The 17,762-nt window shown below is 49.5% G+C and overlaps 5 protein-coding genes across 5 annotated transcripts; 2 read left to right on the top strand and 3 right to left on the bottom strand.

Moving 5' to 3' along the window:
• Positions 1–431: 431 nt before the first annotated feature.
• TRUGW13939_05744 (uncharacterized protein) lies at positions 432–3,597 on the top strand (the record flags this gene model as incomplete). Its single annotated transcript, XM_035488904.1, has 9 exons — positions 432–498; positions 703–2,325; positions 2,399–2,486; positions 2,693–2,805; positions 2,859–3,001; positions 3,064–3,149; positions 3,231–3,266; positions 3,330–3,383; positions 3,435–3,597. 9 exons carry the CDS (start codon positions 432–434, stop codon positions 3,595–3,597), a joined length of 2,373 nt encoding a protein of 790 aa, XP_035344797.1.
• Positions 3,598–3,681: 84 nt separating this feature from the next.
• Positions 3,682–7,173, bottom strand: TRUGW13939_05743 (uncharacterized protein; the record flags this gene model as incomplete). The annotated part of the gene is made up of 5 exons (XM_035488903.1): positions 3,682–4,884; positions 4,942–5,214; positions 5,279–5,565; positions 5,894–6,935; positions 6,988–7,173. 5 exons carry the CDS (start codon positions 7,171–7,173, stop codon positions 3,682–3,684), a joined length of 2,991 nt encoding a protein of 996 aa, XP_035344796.1.
• Positions 7,174–7,934: 761 nt separating this feature from the next.
• TRUGW13939_05742 (uncharacterized protein) lies at positions 7,935–12,310 on the bottom strand (the record flags this gene model as incomplete). The annotated part of the gene is made up of 10 exons (XM_035488902.1): positions 7,935–7,960; positions 8,017–8,348; positions 8,399–9,131; positions 9,198–9,255; positions 9,314–9,401; positions 10,430–10,582; positions 10,642–10,952; positions 11,081–11,463; positions 11,514–12,090; positions 12,152–12,310. 10 exons carry the CDS (start codon positions 12,308–12,310, stop codon positions 7,935–7,937), a joined length of 2,820 nt encoding a protein of 939 aa, XP_035344795.1.
• A 761-nt stretch (positions 12,311–13,071) lies between these two features.
• On the top strand, positions 13,072–14,839 carry TRUGW13939_05741 (uncharacterized protein; the record flags this gene model as incomplete). The annotated part of the gene is made up of 4 exons (XM_035488901.1): positions 13,072–13,263; positions 13,330–13,945; positions 14,013–14,533; positions 14,609–14,839. 4 exons carry the CDS (start codon positions 13,072–13,074, stop codon positions 14,837–14,839), a joined length of 1,560 nt encoding a protein of 519 aa, XP_035344794.1.
• A 258-nt stretch (positions 14,840–15,097) lies between these two features.
• On the bottom strand, positions 15,098–16,376 carry TRUGW13939_05740 (uncharacterized protein; the record flags this gene model as incomplete). The annotated part of the gene is made up of 2 exons (XM_035488900.1): positions 15,098–16,255; positions 16,317–16,376. 2 exons carry the CDS (start codon positions 16,374–16,376, stop codon positions 15,098–15,100), a joined length of 1,218 nt encoding a protein of 405 aa, XP_035344793.1.
• Positions 16,377–17,762: the final 1,386 nt, after the last annotated feature.

Raw genomic sequence — 17,762 nt, 5'->3', positions numbered from 1 at the left:
GTCATACTAGCAGGAAATTGCTTCCTTCTGGCCCAATCGAACCAGATCAACTGCCCTGATTCCTTGTATCAAGCATGCCAGTCACCGACTTGGCGGTAAGCCACGATCGCCAAAAGGATTCGCAGGAGAGTGTATGACAGTGACGAAGAAGTACAGCAGCGCCACATAATCGGTCGTTACATCAACGTGACTTACTCTCAGACCGTGAGCTAGCAGTAGTCGAAAGTAGTCTTTTCACCCCTCCTTGTACCTGTCAGACTCTCGGGCGGGCCGTACCCTTATTCAGGGTGTTTCGCCATCGAGCTTGATCACACGCACCTCACAGATCAATAATAACAAAATGATAATGCTGACCACCGGGTGAAGATGTAGGCACCACGGCGCTTGCCAGCTCAGCAAGCGCTGATGAGCGTCCAGATCCTGCAGCCTCAATGCGGCCCACCCATCCACATGGAAATCGCAAGCTAAAGCCTTGTCGGTTTTATGCTACCAAGAAAGGTGAGTCAAAACCAATCTTTATTATTTGTTACTGTTGGTTTTTTTTCTCTGTTTTTCCATTACGCTGTTCTGAGCCATATGAAATTTTCGTATTGTTGATCCGGTTGATGTTTGATGTGACGATCGCCAACCCTGCACCGTGTGACTCTTGCATTTCTTTGTTTAATCAATTATACTTCCTGGCGAGTAGTAACAATGATACAGGCTGTCGAAGCGGCGACGCTTGCCCATTCCTGCATGCGCCTTCTTCAACTAGAGACCAAGTCCCAGTCAACCCCCAAACCGAGGCATCTACGACCACTGCTGCGACCACCCCCACGGCGAACCATGTGCCTAAAGGGAGATCATCTAACCAACCAAAAAGTGTCGCCAAGCCAGTTTCAAAGGCACAGCAAGACTCTCCGCGAGATTTCCAGATTGGGCAATTAACACGGAGGTTCCGTCCCAAAAAGGAAAGAGATGATAACGAGTCGGGCACAGCGCTTTCTTTTGGACTGGCGCCGACAGATCCTGACTTTCCATTCGACCTGAATGAGCTACAATGTGTACTGAATATTCCAAATGATTGGCCCTCGTTATCGTTAACATCGGCAAGACCGAAATTGACTGTCACCAACCCTGATATGCCCAGGGGCTTTCAGATCAATGTTGAGAAGGGGTTTGATGGCCTTGTTGAGACTGCTTTGAAAGAAAATCGGCAAGTAACCTTGCTCAATTTGATGAATAGCCTCGACAGACATTTGGAGAGCTTCTTGACCGCAGAGAAGGCACCAACTATCAAGATCGTGGCTAATCTGGGCAGTCCTGCTGGCGCTGTACCTGTACCACCTTCTTCTGTTACAACACCAAAGATAGAATCTTCCTCGGCGAAAAAGTCTATAGTGCGAACTGTACCAGTCTCCAGACCAGTCAAGGTCGTCCAAAAGCCAATACCAGTACAATATTCAGCCGAAGAACGTGCACAAGCCGAAAAGACAAGGAACTCCGAGACTCGACAGCTAGAAGCACGCCTGAATCGGCTCCCACTTTACCAAAAGTCCTCAGACGGGCTTTCGTATACCGTGCCTGTTACCCCTGGCAAGCGAGAACAGCTTCCAATCAGCCTCAGATCGACCAAAACTGTCAAACTAGTAGTTCCAACGTTGTATCCGCTCGAAGCCAGCTCGGTAAAGTTTCAAGGGGTGGAAAACAAAGACTCTCGCGCTGTAGAGGCTGGGTTCCAGAAATGGGTTCAACAGGGCGCTCATGTGACGCTGATGTCGCAGGTCAATTACCTCGCGCACAACATGCATGTTCTCGTTAACACTCCGGTGTCGGATGATATTCAAGAGGACGGGGGAAAATTCAACGAATACTACTACGACGAAATTGTCGCCGAAGACTCGTCTATACCCCAGACGGAGGAAACCCAGGATATGGACGAGACAGAGGCGGTTGATACAGAACGGCCACATCTCAAGGTCATTCCTCGCCCGCCCGAATGGTCAACGCCCAATACAGGACCAGGAACAGACACAGACAGTGACGATATTACAAGCGAAAGTAGCGAGTCTTATGAAGACGAAGACGATGAAGGAGGTGCCCTAATCCCCGAATCAGCCACAACCAACGACAAACCACCTGCCCGCGGCATCGCGCTGAACCTCCCCGGGCTGGAGCTGTACGGTATCGAAATTCTCGAGACCACGATTCTGAGCTTGACCGTCAAATGCGAGCGCTGCAAGGAGTATACCGACATCAAGAACATCAAGCCGGCCAACGACCCCAGCGTCGTGTCGCCGGTGCGAGTCGAGTCGTGCAGGAAATGCGCGAACTCATTCAATATTGGTATGTACTATTTTATTTTGACATAAATTTCCTTGTACGAGATAGGAAAGTGTTCGTTCTGACTTTCAGCTAGCCTTCCGCCGCGAACTCATGCATCCCACATCCCAACGCGCCGGATACTTGGATCTTGAGGGTTGTACAGCCTTTGACCTGCTGCCAAGGTACGTGACACAGGAAAAAAGTTTCTTCTCTGGCAAAGGACATGTTGACACATCAATTTGTCGTTGCACAAAACAATCTTTCCACTTGTTTTACATTATTCCTCCCTAACTCGGACCTCCTAATCGACTGAAATGATCTCGTGATATGGTTGTTTGTTTTTTGGGAGGTTTTTTTTCATAGCTAACGGACCAATTCCCTAACCTAGTAATTTCCAGCCAACCTGCTCCGAATGCTCAACCCCGTTTCCTGCCCCCGGACTCGTCGCTGTGCGTGGGACCAGCGCCGTGGCGACATGCCGTGAATGCCACCGAAAAATGAGTTCGTTCTCCCTTTGTTGTTTCTGGTTATAACACTGACTCCGTCGAACTCAGATTTCAAAATACCTGAAATAAAGTTCATGATTGTCGGACCATCTGCATGTAAGATTACAACGAAGAAATTGCTTCCGTTTGACCGATTGATTGATTTGAATTCGGCAGTGTCACACCATCGACTCGCGGCGCCTCGACGGAAGGTAAGTTTGTTTTATTACTAAAAGAGTTGTGAAGTAATTTTTCTCTGATTGGATGTAAACAGAAAGAGAACCTGGGTATTGTCGCTGGCCAGGAATTACCGCAACGCGGACGATGCACGCATTACAGAAAGAGCCATCGGTGGTTTCGGTCAGTGTTTTTTTCTTTTTTTTTTCGGATTACATGGCTGTATTATGTGTTCTCACAGGCTGACAAATACTGAATACACAGATTCAGTTGTTGTGCCAAAGTCTTTCCTTGTGACAGGTACTTCTACCTTTATCCAGAGTACTTGGATGTTACTTTATACTAAGACGTGTTGTGATATAGATGCCACGATGCAGCCACAGACCATCCAAACGAACATGCCAACCGGATGATATGGTATACACTTTTTTTCTTTCTTTCTTATATATGGATGCTAACTCATAACAGTGGCTTCTGCTCCCGCGAACAGATATACCGCCCCGAAGACTGTGCCTTTTGTCGAAACGTGGTAGTTGGCAAAGCCGGCAGTGGGTTCTGGGAGGGTGGAAAGGGGACACGCGACAAGGTGAAGATGAGTAGGAAAGATGCAAGGAAGTACAAACGGCGATGATTTCTTACTTTCTTTTTTTTTCTGTATCATATCATAGTATATCATGCATAGCAGAGTGTGTATTAAAAATAGATACAATACGAGCTATGAATTAAGAACTTGGACCTTGACAACAACCCCATCCACCGGCACCTGCGTGATCATCTGTCTCATCTCCAACTTCTTCTCAGGCTCTTTCAACGCAACTTCAAAACGACTCACAAACACAGCAACAAAAATAGCCAGTTCGGCGCGCGCAAACCCTTGGCCGATGCAGCTGCGCGGTCCATGGATAAATGTGCTGAATGCATAATTACTGCTTGCGCCGCCGGTGCTTCGCCGCGCACCAGCAACCTCTTCATCGTCATCATCGTTGTCGCCGCCGAGCCAGCGCTCTGGATTGAAAACATGTGCGTCAGCGCCCCAAAAGTCTTCGTCTTTGTTGGTTATGTCGGGTGAAATCAGAATGTTGGTACCCTTGGGTATATGCTGCCCAGCAAGCGTCGTGTCGCGCGCGGCTTCGCGTGCGGTGAATGGGACTGAAGGGTAGAACCGGAGGACCTCACTCAGGAATGCTGTAAGATAAGGGAAGTTTTTGTCAATAGCCGATGCTGGAATTGGCGCTTGTTTGATTTTGCTCTCTTTTTCATTTACTTCTTTCAACAAAGACGCGGGTGGTAGGTTCTTGGAAACTTCTTCGCGCAGCCGACTCTGCATCTCTGGATGCTTGGACAGCGCGTACACGGCGAATTGAAAGGCTGACGAGGTAGTTTCGTGACCTGCCGCCAAAAAAGTCATGACCTGGTTGACGAGATTCTCGTCTGAGAAATTACCGCTGCGCATGGCGACGGATAGGATATCAACGCCGATATCTTCCTTGCGCTCTAGCTTGGCTTGTTTCTCCCGGATAATTTTCTTGGTCACGTCGCGGATGTACTGCACCGAGCTCATGACGGTTCTGGTATATGCCGTGGGGACGCGAAAGTACCATTTGAACCCAACTACAAAGAGGCAGACAATAGCAACGAGGCGCTGCAGCCCCGTTGGCGGCGTCAACAGCTTCGAGTAGTGCCACGAAAGCTCGTTATCTGGGTCTTGAAGTGAATTCAAGTCATAGTCCATTCCGGCTAGGCCGATGATGTCCAACATTGCCCTGCTGGACCAGTTGCCGATCTGGATTGTGTAGTCTTTGGCCGGCAGGGTTTTTTCGATCTCGTCGGTCATTTCAATGGCTTTGCTCCAGAAGATTGGATACAGGTCTTTTATATGTCTGTATGAGAATGATGGCATTAGGCTCTTTCGTTGAGCCTGCATAGACGGTCAGAATTCATCTACTTTCAAGTATCCAACATAAACATGACATACTTTGTGGACATCCCCCTCCGCAACCAACAAGCCCTCTCCGGTAACAGTGCCGAGTTGAGTGGCCGAAATCTCAGGCCGGATAAAGTCATAGCTTTTGCTCACCAAAAGATCCGATACAGCCTTGGGCGAGACAACGAGCACTCGTTCCAGATTACCAATGACATAGTAACGTATCAGCCCATTGTTTGGCACCGTCTTGGTCCATTGGCGAGCCAGCTCGATTGGGAATTTCAAGGCGAGACCATCGGTGCTTCCTGAGATCCATGAACGGTTCTATTTGATTTGTTAACCATTTGACTGGTTTACTGATATATATATATTTTTTTTTTGCGCTTACCGGCGGCATGGGGATATGTTTGAGCGGCGTGAAAAATGTGGGATACAGGACAGCGCTGTATATGAATCTGAGAAGCCATGCGGCCAGGATAGTAGCAATCACTGTCAAAACAAAAGAGTTGCAAATGGCATAAGCTGGTTTGAAAATCGTCACTAGCACGGCGGCAAGGATTGCGATGAGCGTCCACGACGCCATTTTCAGAATGATGCGAATCAAGCAATGTCTACTGCATCGATCTGAATAATAAATTGGCTGCTTGTAGATACCGGACCATTCCAAGAAAATGCCTGGAAATTACATGAACAACGCGAAAGATGAGTTGTGAAGTTGTGGTAGAAAAGAATCTATTGATAGTCCAGGCCCGACTGCCGAGGCCTCGGCCAATCACACGCGCTAAGATACGAATTGCTCATAACTGTTCTCCTACGAATGGTTTGTTGCTAAAATAATGCCTGGATTCATATTGCTAATCATGTTGACTCCTTTAAGAGACTCGTAAAATGATCTAATGTATGATTTAGGTATGCATATCTACAGTGACTGCTCTATCTCAACATTGAACGGAGATGCCTCAAATCTTGGTCGAGTGCTTGGGCAAGTATTTCGTGTTTCCACGATGCGCGAATCCCCAGCGAATCTGGTGGGCCATGGTAATCTCCAGGTTGAGCTCTTCAGCCCATGACCACACCAGGCCCGGGTTTTTCTGAAAGCCGCGACCAACCATCACCAAGTCCAGTCCGTCTTCCTCGAGGAGCTTGTTGGCCAGCGTGGCCGAGTTGATCATACCGACCGATCCGACGACCAGCTTGTCGCCGACGGCCTTTTTCACTTCGACTGCAAAGGGGGACTGGAAGGCTGGTCCAGCGGTGATCTTTTGAGCCTGGTTGTTACCGCCAGAACTGATATCGATCAAGTCAATTGCGCCCTGGTCGGCCAGCAGCTGAGCCAGGCGAACGGTATCCTCGGATCTCCAGCTGGGCTCGTTGGGCTTGACTTGTTCCAACCATTCAGTGGCAGAGACTCGCAGGAAAACGGGCGTGTTGGGTCCGACAACCTCACGCGTGATCTGCGCAATTTCCAGAGTCAGACGAGTGCGGTTCTCAAAGCTGCCGCCATACTCGTCTGTTCGGTTGTTGCTCTGCGGAGAGAGGAACGAGGACAGCAGATATCCGTGAGCATTGTGAATCTCGACGAAGTCGACGCCGGCCTGCACGGCGCGCTTGGTCGCGGCCGCCCAGGCCTGCTTGAACTCTTCAATATCCTGCAGCGTCATCGCCGTGGGCTGGGGGAAGCGGTCGGCAAAGGGGATATCGCTAGGACCCTTGCAGTCGTTGGGCCATCCGCCCGACTTGACTGTGGCCAGATCTCCCATGGACAGCCAGGGAGGCACGGTGCTCGCCTTGCGGCCGGCGTGCGCAAGCTGGATGCCGATGATCTGGTTTTGACTGTGAACAAACTCGATGACTCGACGCAGGGGCTCAATCTGCGAGTCTTTCCACAGACCGACATCTAGAGGCGAAATGCGACCCTCGGCGGTGACTCCGGTGGCTTCGACCATGATGAAACTTGGACCGCGCTGGGCGATACCTCCCAGATGAGCGAGATGCCAGTCGGTCATATGGCCGTCTTTGGCCGAGTACTGGCAGAGAGGGGATAGCTGGCGGGTTTGTTAGAGAATATCTTCAATGCTGGCAGAATGGACCACATACCCCAATCCGGTTGTGAAACTCGACGCCGCGAATCTTCAGCGGCTTGAACAGCTTGGGGACCGGCGCACCGTCCGACTGTGGCACAGCAGCAGAGCCTGCTGGAGGGTTCTGCGCCGGCGTGAAGTACGAGATGCCCTTGGCGGGCTCGACGGGCATGTCAGGCACATTGTCGCGGGGGGCAGACATGCTGATCAATACTCTGTAAGTGTAGATTGGGGTGTAGATGTCAATCTGATGTTGTTGTATACTCTGTAGAGGGCGAGTAGTATTTATCTATGTCTGATTTGTCTCTGACTTAGTGGCGCAAAAACGGCCAGAACCCCGCAGGAGGAATAAATGTGCGACAGAATGATTGGCAGAACGCATGCAGCCAGGATTCCAAAAAAGGGAAATGGGCAAGATGAAGTTTTTATAGTTCCTGAGAAGGAAACAGTTGTCGGAGACTATTAGAAATACATTATTGTTGCGACTCTCCACCAGCATTAATGATGTCAGAGCCACAGTGGCGTATACTTACTGATTAACTAATAAACAGCAGATTAAAGATCTGACAACAGATCACTCTTGAATTTACGTGCCCAATCGTCGCGCATTGGCCTGCCTTCTCTTCTTTTTTCTCTTTTTGTCCCTTTTATTTTTAGTCCATTTACCCCTCCAGCGGGGACAAGATTAATAATGAGGAGAAAGAGTGGCGATCGACGGGCGGTTGTTGGCCCGGCACGGCGACTTAAGAATTTTCCCGTTTTGGATACAAATTTTTGCTTAATGCGATATCAATTGATGGGTATGTGGAAAATTCAAAGCTCGTCAAGACTTTGATGATTAATCGATGCATCTTGATTGACATGTTCATGTTAGTTATAGAAAGATGGCGTTAGGAAGTTATCAATTGATACATCTATACTCCCGCCAATCAGTATCTCGAACTTTGAAACATTCAAATGCATCTACAGGTTCGCAGTTGTTCGAAATTCTAGTCCATGTTAGCGGTCGAGCAATCAGTCGATATCTCAAGTAACAGATACATACCATCCCAAGCCTTCAGCACCGCCTCCTCTGCATCATGACCCCAGACACTCGTGCGCGTATTATGGTCTGTCCAACGGTCCGGAGTGCTCCCTCCATGCATGGCCTGCTGGAAAAGCTCATCTCGTGATTCTTGATCAGGCCCGTCTGGTAGATGCAGTACGACCCGATTGTGGCCTCCGGACTGCTGGACCTGCTCGGCGTGTTGTTTTCTCGAGCTCTCGTAGACTTGCAATGCCTGTGGGATCTCGTCGCGTGTAGAGAGCGAGGACAGGATGGCTCCTAGAGCTCCGGCGTCTTCGACTGCTTGGGCTGCTCCTTGGGCTACATACGGACTGTATGTAGTTAGTAATAGTAGGAATAATAGTAGATAAACAAGACTGACAGCATTGGATGGCACGCATCACCTAGAAGCGCCACCGACCCGCGTACCCATGTCTTCAGTGGAAGATACAGATTGAGCTTCCACACCATCACCTCGTCGCCGTCGACGCTGGCAATAATCTGGTCAACGCGCTCCTCCCACCCGGCAAAGTCATCCACCATATCCTGCTTCGACCCCTTGATAGTCCACTGATCGCCGACCGTGCCTCGATCCGGATGCGCGAGAACCACATTATACTGCTCATGGTTTCGAAGAGGATACCCGACAATATGTCGACCAGGTCCAATCCATCGCGTCACCAAGGGCTGATCGACGAGCTCTTTGAGCAGATTGTTTGCTAGCATCTGTTCTCGCGATAGTATAAGCCGATATGCAGCGTCACCCGTGGGCGCTACTTTTATCGTCTCATCCTGTAGTAGTTTTGGCCGAATGGTGGACTTGATACCGTCGGCTGCCAGAACCACATCTCCCCGGAAGCGTGAGCCATCGGACAGGATAACCTCGGGCATGTCGAAATCTATATCAGTGACGACCGAGTTGACTCGTAGCGTCACGTTTTCAAAGCAGAGTGCTGTTTCGAGCAGCGCATTGTGCAGGTCTGCACGATGAATGGTTGAGGGCTTGCCAAAGACGGACTCGCATTTGGTAGAGGAAAGTAGCTGTCCGTTTTGCCATCTTCGCACGTCAATTTGTTGGAGAATCATTTCCTTGTCGTGGAAGGGGACTTCCCACCCTGTCCATTATTTTAGTTTTAGTTTGATTAGGGAAAACACTCTAAGAAGAAAAAGGGAGAACTTACGGTCGAGCAATCTGCCCATATTGGGTGATATTTGAATACCAGCGCCGACTTCTACCAACTGCAGTAGTTATTAGATGAATATTGCTTTTCCCTGTCTTTATAATAGACGGATTCACCTTTGGCGCCGCCTCGAGGACAACGACACGATGTCCATGACGACCAAGGCTGACAGCGGCAGCAATTCCCCCGATTCCTGGTATATGTCTTAGCACTTTAAAAAAAGGACCATAGATATCATCGAATTACCTCCACTGCGAAATGTTAGCCATGCTCATATAATGCTCAAAGCAAGGAGTAATTGCCCATACCCAACTATGATAACATCAAGAGGTAGCCGCGCCTGCTGATCTAGCTGGGAAACCATGCTAAACAATCGTCGCTCTGAATAAAAATTTTGGTAAGAAAATAATGGAGAAGCAAGTGCACGAAGTTTCAAGAATATCCACCGAGCTGTAACCAGCGTTTGTCTATCAGACAACCGATCTATTCTTGGCTGTAGAGCTTGACGAATGATCTTATCAATTAATGAAACACGTGAGGGGGGCTTAAAAATTAAAATCAATATGTGCCTGCTTTGTCAAGTTTTTAATTTGCTGTCAGCGTGACGGACTGTGTGTTCATGCAAGGTTGCAAATAATCCTTGTTTAGGGTGTCATTGGATAACCAACCCCGTTTCCTCGTTGGCCAGCTTAATAATTTGTGTGTCCAGTGGTGTAAAGGTTTCGGAGTTGTGGATATTCACGTATAATGATTTGAGGCCGCGATTGATTATTCTCGTTGGCGAGTGCTAGATATGACCGGGCCCGGGGTAAGCCGGTAGATGCAGCTGGCCAACAGCTGATGTCACATGCAGCAACTAGGCTGAAATCTGGAGACTATTGTTGAAACCGGGGAGTATGGAACTTTCTATAAATGGTCAAGCGGTGAACGAGGGTGTCATTCAATTAGGAAAACATAAAATAGGTTCCAATCCCTGAACAGGATACGGTAATTACTCTGAACATTGAACGACACAACTATTATTAATCTCATTAATGCTGCGCACTATATGCATAGCTGCAACTGACTGATTTAGGCAGGCAATGAACTACTAAAGCTATTTTTATCGCTGGTCCGAAGGATCAATCCCGCACATATTGCTGATTGCGGTTGGTATAACCCTAACCGTTGACAATCTCTGGTCAACCACATTTGATACTAACGATATCAAATGTACTTAAATTACTACCTACTTAAAATGGCTCATTTGGAATTTAGTCTCGCCGTCGTACTGAGCCAAGTCCTGCAGCGCTTGTTTGCCTTCACGCTCAATTGCCGTCTGGATATCCCGGCTGCGAGGTGTGATGCGGCACTCGAACGGGCTTGGTCGCATGTTCAGTCCATTTCTATACATGAAGAAATCAACAAGTTAGTATGCTTAGTATTGGAGAGCAAGAAAACTCACGTATAATCAAAGATATCCACCGGAATCTCTTCGCCCTTCTCGTCCAACGCCTTCTCGATTCGAAATCCCCACAGCAAGCGCGCAATAGTGATAAATGTGCCCTGCTCGGCGAGTCCCTGTCCACTGCATACACGACGGCCCCAGCCAAAAGTCATGTATCCGCGCTCGCCGGGAAAAGGCCGTGACCATTGCTCGTTGTCCTTGAGATAGCGCTCTGGAACGAAGCGGTCCGGGTCCGGGAACTCGCGTTCATGGTGATGGATCGCCCAGACGTTGCCTTGGACCCAGGTGTTTTTCGGAATTAACCATCCCTGTAAACAGTTAGATATAGAAGGACTCAAAAACACTGTTAAGTGAAAGGGTATGCCTTGTAATTGTCATCCTGCGTCGGAGCATGCGGCTGTCCGCCAATAATAGCGACAGACCGCCATCTCAACACCTCCTTGACAAACGCCTTGACATACGGCAAATTCGGCTCATCGTCAAACGTCGGACTCCGATGATGGCCAACAACCCGATCCAATTCCTCCCACGCCCTGGGCAGGACCTCTGGAAACGCGCAGCAGGCGAGAACAAAAGTGATCAGCGTCGAGCTGGAGGTGTCACTGCCTGCACCAAAGAGATTTCCGGACAGCGATGCTATTTCCTCCTGGGCGAGCTTATATTTGGGTGCTTCGTCAAATAATTTTTGAGAGTAGCATTGTTGCTGGTTAGGGTTTTCGGCGGCTTCTTTAGCCAGAGCGTAGAAGAACTGGTGTCCGCGGCCGCGCCTGCCCAAACCGTGTTTCCACGGTGCAATCTGGGTGGGAAATTTGGCCAGGACTGATATATATTAGCACGTAGTTACATGTATGGAAAAAGGGAGGAGATACATGGAAATGTCTCCATCAGCATTGGAAACTTCTTCCCCGGCACATTCAAGTCTGCCGCAAGCTGCATGACCGCAATAACCTCTGTGATAATCGGATCCGCAAAACTAGCAATTCGTCGACCAAAACCAATAATAGACACTACACTGGCAGCATACCGCTCAAAATGCTTAACATAGTCCTGCGGCGCCTCGACCAACCCCAAAGCCACCAGCTTGCTTTCGTCGTTTTGCAGACCACGATACCCACGCACCTGCTGCAGTCCAACGCCCATGTGCGTCAGCTTGCGATGTAGGCGCCAGCGGTCGCCGTAGTACATTGTCACAAGGTTGTTCTGCCCAGTGCCCAGCTCGCCAAAGACCACCATGCGTGGCCGAGAAGCATAAATGCCGGCACGCTTGTCGAGCAGCTCGCTGGCCGACCAGGCGTCGCAGATCCAGACGGTTGGGTTGCGGCCAATCCAGAAGGTGATGAGCGGTACATTGTATTCTTTGGATAGTTGTTCAAAGTATATCCATGGTTTGTTGTCTGGCAGGAGGTGTGTGTTTCCGATAATGGGCAAGGGAAGCGGTCCGGGGGGCTGTACTTGAATCAATTTTCTTCGTCTTTTTCTTTCTTTCTGATCTGATTACTAGACTGACCATTTTGAAATGCAAATAAAGCATCCAGGCGTAGTCTACGGCCAGTACAACTAGAGCCCCGACAGCTAGCGCTGTCAAGATACTGGTTGTGCCAACATCAGTGACTGCGCGCTGCAGCTGCGCCAGTGCAAGAACCTCGCCCAGCTTTTCAAAAAGCATGCCGAGAAAAAAAAACACTGTACGGAGGAGTAGAGAATTGGATTTAATGACGATCAACGGCGAACTCGGTCAATGATTCATGCTTTTGGACAGGTAGCAAGACATCTAACTTTGCCACGAGCGAAATAGTCTGTCTGAAATGCTTATTTTTCAAGGATAATACCCCGCCAAACTACCGGACTGCGTCGAGGCATGGCATTGTGGGGACGAATATGTCGACGTTGATCAAGACCGTGGGGCTTATACTTATTAGTTTAGCAGAGTACTCAGAATGAGTCAGTACTTCGTATAGAAAAGCCAAGTATTGCACTAGTAGATATCATCCCCCCCACAACTGACTGAATCAGGGTGAATTAGAGCCTTGAGTAAGAATTAGAAAGTAGGAGGAGGAAGTAGGTATGAGCCCCACCGCTATGATCCTAAAAAATTACCGGATTCGGCAATGATGGGGTTTCCCCGGACTGTCTCTTATTTTTGCGGGGTCAAACTAAATCTCCCTACGGAGTATACTCCGCAGCATTGCAAATGCTTGAATTGAAAACTTTATTTTTGGTTTTCTGGGGTTGATTCCGTTGTATTTCCCCACCAAACATGACATTTGAAGCGGAGTGGGTTCAGTGGAAGAGCCCCTTGCAGCGAAAAACAAAGATAACTACATGGATATAACACACGTGTTAGCTCGGTGGCTGGACGTCAAATTGTATTGGTAGACGCCTATTTCTACAGAACTTCTAATTTGCCTAAAGGAATAGTATTGACTAATGGCCGAAGAGCGTGTCGCTGGCTCGTTATGGGCGCACCGGCGATGCTTGATGCTCTGCTGCATCGTAGCCATGGCCAACATGCAGTATGGATTCGACACTTCTGCTATCGGTGCTCTGCAGGCAATGCCTGGCTTTCTGGCCGTTTTTGGATATAAGGACCCCAGCAGTTCGCTAGGATATGGCATTGATGTATGCTTCTCCCCTTTTCTAGAAAGTAACATCGAAGTAAAATATTATATGCTGAATAAAAGCTAGAGCACCGTCCAACAACTCATCACCTCCCTCCTCACCCTCGGCTCCTTCGTCTCCTCGCTTGTCGCCGGCCTGTTCGCCTCCTATCTCGGCCGCAAGCCTGCGCTCTGGCTGGCCTGCATCGTAAACGCGGCCGCCTGCGGCATCCAGATCGGAACGACCAGCAAAGGCGTGCTATACTTTGGCCGTTTGCTGCTGGGTTTCGCGAACGGGTTCTTCGTCACATTCTCCAATGTGTATACCTCCGAAGTCGCACCGGCGCATCTGCGTGGCGTCATGGTCGCGCTGTTTGCGTATTGGGTCAATATCGGCTCTGTGCTGGGCTCCGTGGTGGACAATTACACGCAGACGCGTATGGATAGAGCCGCGTATCAGATTCCGATTGGGTGTCTTTTCATTGTGCCGGCTTTGTTGTCTGTGGCGCTGTTTTTTGTGCCAGAGTCGCCGCGTTGGTTGCTGCATCGAGGTAGAGAGGCGGACGCAAGGGTTTCCCTGCAGCGCATTCGCGGAAATGCGGTTGATGCTGGCGCTTTTGAGGTTGAGTGGGTTGAGATGGTGAGAGGTGTGCAGGAGGAGCAGGCCGTGGCAAAAAGTGTTGCCTTTTTGGACATGTTTCGAGGTACTTCTTACTTCCCTGACCAAGTGCTATACAGACATAGCCATGCTAAATGCTGACTGCTAAATAGGCTCCGATCTCCGCCGCACGCTGCTCTGCTATGGCATGATCGCCTGCCAAACAGCGTCAGGTGTCTGGTTCCTGATCGGATACCAGACATATTTCTTTACCATCGCGGGCATCACCAAGGCCTTTGAGTTCTCCATCATGAACACCTGCTTCGGTTTCCTAGGTGTCAACGTCGGCATGTACGCCATCCGCCATCTCTTCGGCCGCCGCTCGATCCTGATGCTGGGTGCTGTTGCGTGCGCCCTGTGCCAGCTGGCCAGCGCCATCGCGGCGTCTGTTCATGGAGCTGGCTCGGGTGGCTCCTCTTCGACAAACGGGCTCGTCATTGTCGCTTTCACGGCCGTGTTCATGTTCTTTTATAATGGCTGTGTCGGCGCTGCGAGTTACCCCGTGGCAACGGAGCTGGTCAGTTCGAGACTGCGTGCCTGGACTGTCGGGTCGGCTACTAGTTTGGGTTATATCCTGGCGTGGCTGACGAGTTTCACCGCGCCGTATTTTATCAATCCAACCAATCTGAACTGGGTGCGTTGATCCCCCCCTCCCCCTCCCCCCCCTTCTCTGTCTTATGAAAAGTTGTAGTAGTATTGACAAATGTAGGGCGCCAAGTATGGCTATATCTGGGCCGCGTCGAATATCCTCTGCGTCGGCTTCTTTCTCTTCTTCATGCCCGAAATGAAAGGGCGCTCGTTGGAAGAACTTGATGAGATTTTCGCGGCGGGCACGCCGGCTCGTAAGTTTAGTGAGTATCAATGTGTAATCAGAGAGGAGGCTGTGCACGATGTCAAGGTTAGCAAGAGGAAAGAGAGAATAAGACAGCGGGATACGTGAAGGGAGTGGAATAATCTATGTATTGTGGTTGTATGTATCAACGGTCGCAAGTATGAACAAGGTAATATGCGTGAATTATCACGGGTATGATCGTAAAAAGTCATGGTTGAAAATGGAGAGTTGTGGATAAGCAATCCCTCAAATGACAACTGCAAGCGACGCTGTATAGCAAACTCCATAAATGCAATGAGAAAATAAACAAAAGAAAAAAAACCAATCAAAGCTGTCATAAACGCCACAGGAATCAAATGCATCATATCAAGCAGTAAACATCATTCGTAAACGACTGGACCGTTTAGGTTTCTGGGTGTCTTTCTTGGCTTCGACGATGGTTGACTGGCGACTTGAGCCAGCATGTCGTGTCCGTCGGGTTTGCCGCGAGCGTCCCGACTGTTTCGACCGCCGAGAAGATGCAGTTGACTTTTCGTCAACGTCGACACCCCGGGGCCGAATAAAGTCTGGATTTGACAGGTCCAGGCCAGACATCATCGCCGCCGTGGGAGTAATGAACTCTCCATCAACCGTCGACCCGACGCTGTCTGCTTCCCAGTCGGCGACTCCACGGCGCCACACTTCCACGCTGCTTACATGGTTACTTTGTAGTTCTAGCAGCTCATCTGCGCTGGTTGACGGCTCCTTCGGAAGAACACCGGGCTCAACCGTAGGTGCCGCGGTGAGCTTCTTGATGATTTTGTAACCTCCAAACATGACAATTGTGACACCGACGCCGACACCGGCTGCGATGAGGAATTGCGGACTCGACAACAGAGCAAACACGGCGGGGGCGCTGGCTTTCATGCTTGCCAAAATTCCCGGTGCCATTTTGGAGGCAACATTGCTAATCTCAGCCAGCGTGAGAGCGACTGCCGCCATTGCATCTGGGTTCTTCTGTAGGTGAGTCATGGTGGCCGTAGCTGTATGTTGGGCGCAGTCGGCCTGCTCGAGCAAAAACTTGGCCTTGGCGACAAGACCGTTGAGCTCGGCCTCGTCAGCAGGCTTATACCGTTCCAAAGCTGACGGATGAGCTTCCCCGTAGGCAAGGTCCATATCAACATTGGCGGCAGACCGAGAGCGTGTGGCCACGGGGACTGGCTGTCTAACAGCCAGCTCATGAGATGTGTGCCGTCGTCCAACCTCGCGAAGAGATCTGGCCCGGTGAGGACTGGGGGCATTTGTCAGATCTTGTTCGTAATGTAGGCCCCGTGGCCGATCCCCATTATGGCGCCTGGACCTTCCGGACCTTCTAGACGAAACGACTGACGGTTGGTCATCGATGGTGAACTTGGCGAGGGCTCGACGGGCTTCTTGTTCGGCAATCTGAGCTTGCTTTTCGGCCTGTTTAGAGGCTTGGATCTCGGCCTTGCGTTCGCGATATGCGTTGCGAGCTTCCTTAAAGACGCTGAAAAGATGTTTGCTCTATACCGATCATGGTCAGTCATGCAAATACTTGCAAAAGCATGCAAGCAACCACACTCACAGTCGTAACCATCTTCCCCGACTTGTCCACCACGGCTATAGTTTCCCTCACCGCCGCCATTGTTGCGGTCGTCTGTCGGCTCTAAGCCGAAGAATATTCAGGATGTATTTCGGTGATGCACTTGCACATATGTTTTTCTTTGATGATTCAATACACCTGATCCGTAAGCACCGTTGAGGGAGAACGCTTTTGCGGTGAGAAGCTGATTTGAGGGCTCAGCGAGGTGGCTGGGAGGTACATTTAATATGCAGCGCGTAGCGTAATCCGACGCAAAGCGAGCAAGGAACTGGTTGAGAACCCTGCGACAACTGCAACAACCATGGGTACTGGTCGCATGTCCGTGGGAAAAAACAGCGTTTTCTAGAGGATGACAGGCCAGGGGGGTGATGTCCAAACTTCAAAGTCGAGGCGATCGATTAGGTAGAAATGCGGCCAGATCGGGGTGTGTGGGGGGACCTGCGTTGTCGCACGATGATTGCAGGGGGGCAAAAACCGGCGCAAAGTGAAGCGGGTGTGCCCATTTCGATGTGATTTGCGAGCTTTATCGCCCTGAGCGTAGTAGTGCACTAATCTCCAAGTCGACTCACCAACAGGGTGAGGAGGACTGAGCAGGACTAAAGCAGAAACAGTTTGGGAGTTGCACTCGAGGCGGTGTGGCGCATCTATCATTGGCCCGGCGGTCCCGCTAGTGTGGCTGGTGCTGGACTGCGCCATAGATACTTGTCACCAAGAGAAAAATACATACAAAGTACATGTACCTTGGAAATTATACCCAAAAAAAGAATGAAAGGAGAAAAAAAAAAATCAAAAATACCGCGCCCGATGGCTTCCACGATATGCACCATGAGGTTGATGGCGCATCAGGTACGCGTACATCCCGGCTATGTCATGCTGCATGGCAACTGTGACCGATCTTAACACATATGCCTTTCATATTATATTCATATGATGGAAACGGTCGGAATATATGAGGTGTATAATTGCAATAATATTAGAATCGGTAATGCTTTCTTGGTATTATTATGACTGCAGGAGGGACACGGAGTAATACATGTACTATGAGTCATCTATACCCCCGGCGATGGGTGCCTGATTCCGATACGTAGGAAAAAAAAAGAAAAAATGAACAATGGGTACACAGGATTCCAATATTGCCTGCTAGAATGTTAATATTGAATAAAGGGCCTGACCAGATGACCATGGTAATTAGTTGATACGTCGCGATCGCGATAAGCCCCAACAAGCAATGATAGTCCCGATGCAAATTTATCAGTGTTTCGTCGTTGGTTTCGCTTTATAGAAAAAGCAACATCGCTCGCTTGTTTGTTTGTTTCTTTCTCTCTTAAATAATATTCAGATCATTCCTGCTTCTCCCTTGAATGTCACCATTTCCAGTTCGATGGCATCATCCCCCAATCCAGTAGTCTGTTATTCTTCTTAACCATG

Source organism: Talaromyces rugulosus, chromosome III, assembly GCF_013368755.1.
Source record: "Talaromyces rugulosus chromosome III, complete sequence".
Lineage (NCBI taxonomy): Eukaryota > Fungi > Ascomycota > Eurotiomycetes > Eurotiales > Trichocomaceae > Talaromyces > Talaromyces rugulosus.
Note: the sequence above shows the minus strand (reverse complement) of the source record. Positions and strands in the feature narration are given on the sequence as shown.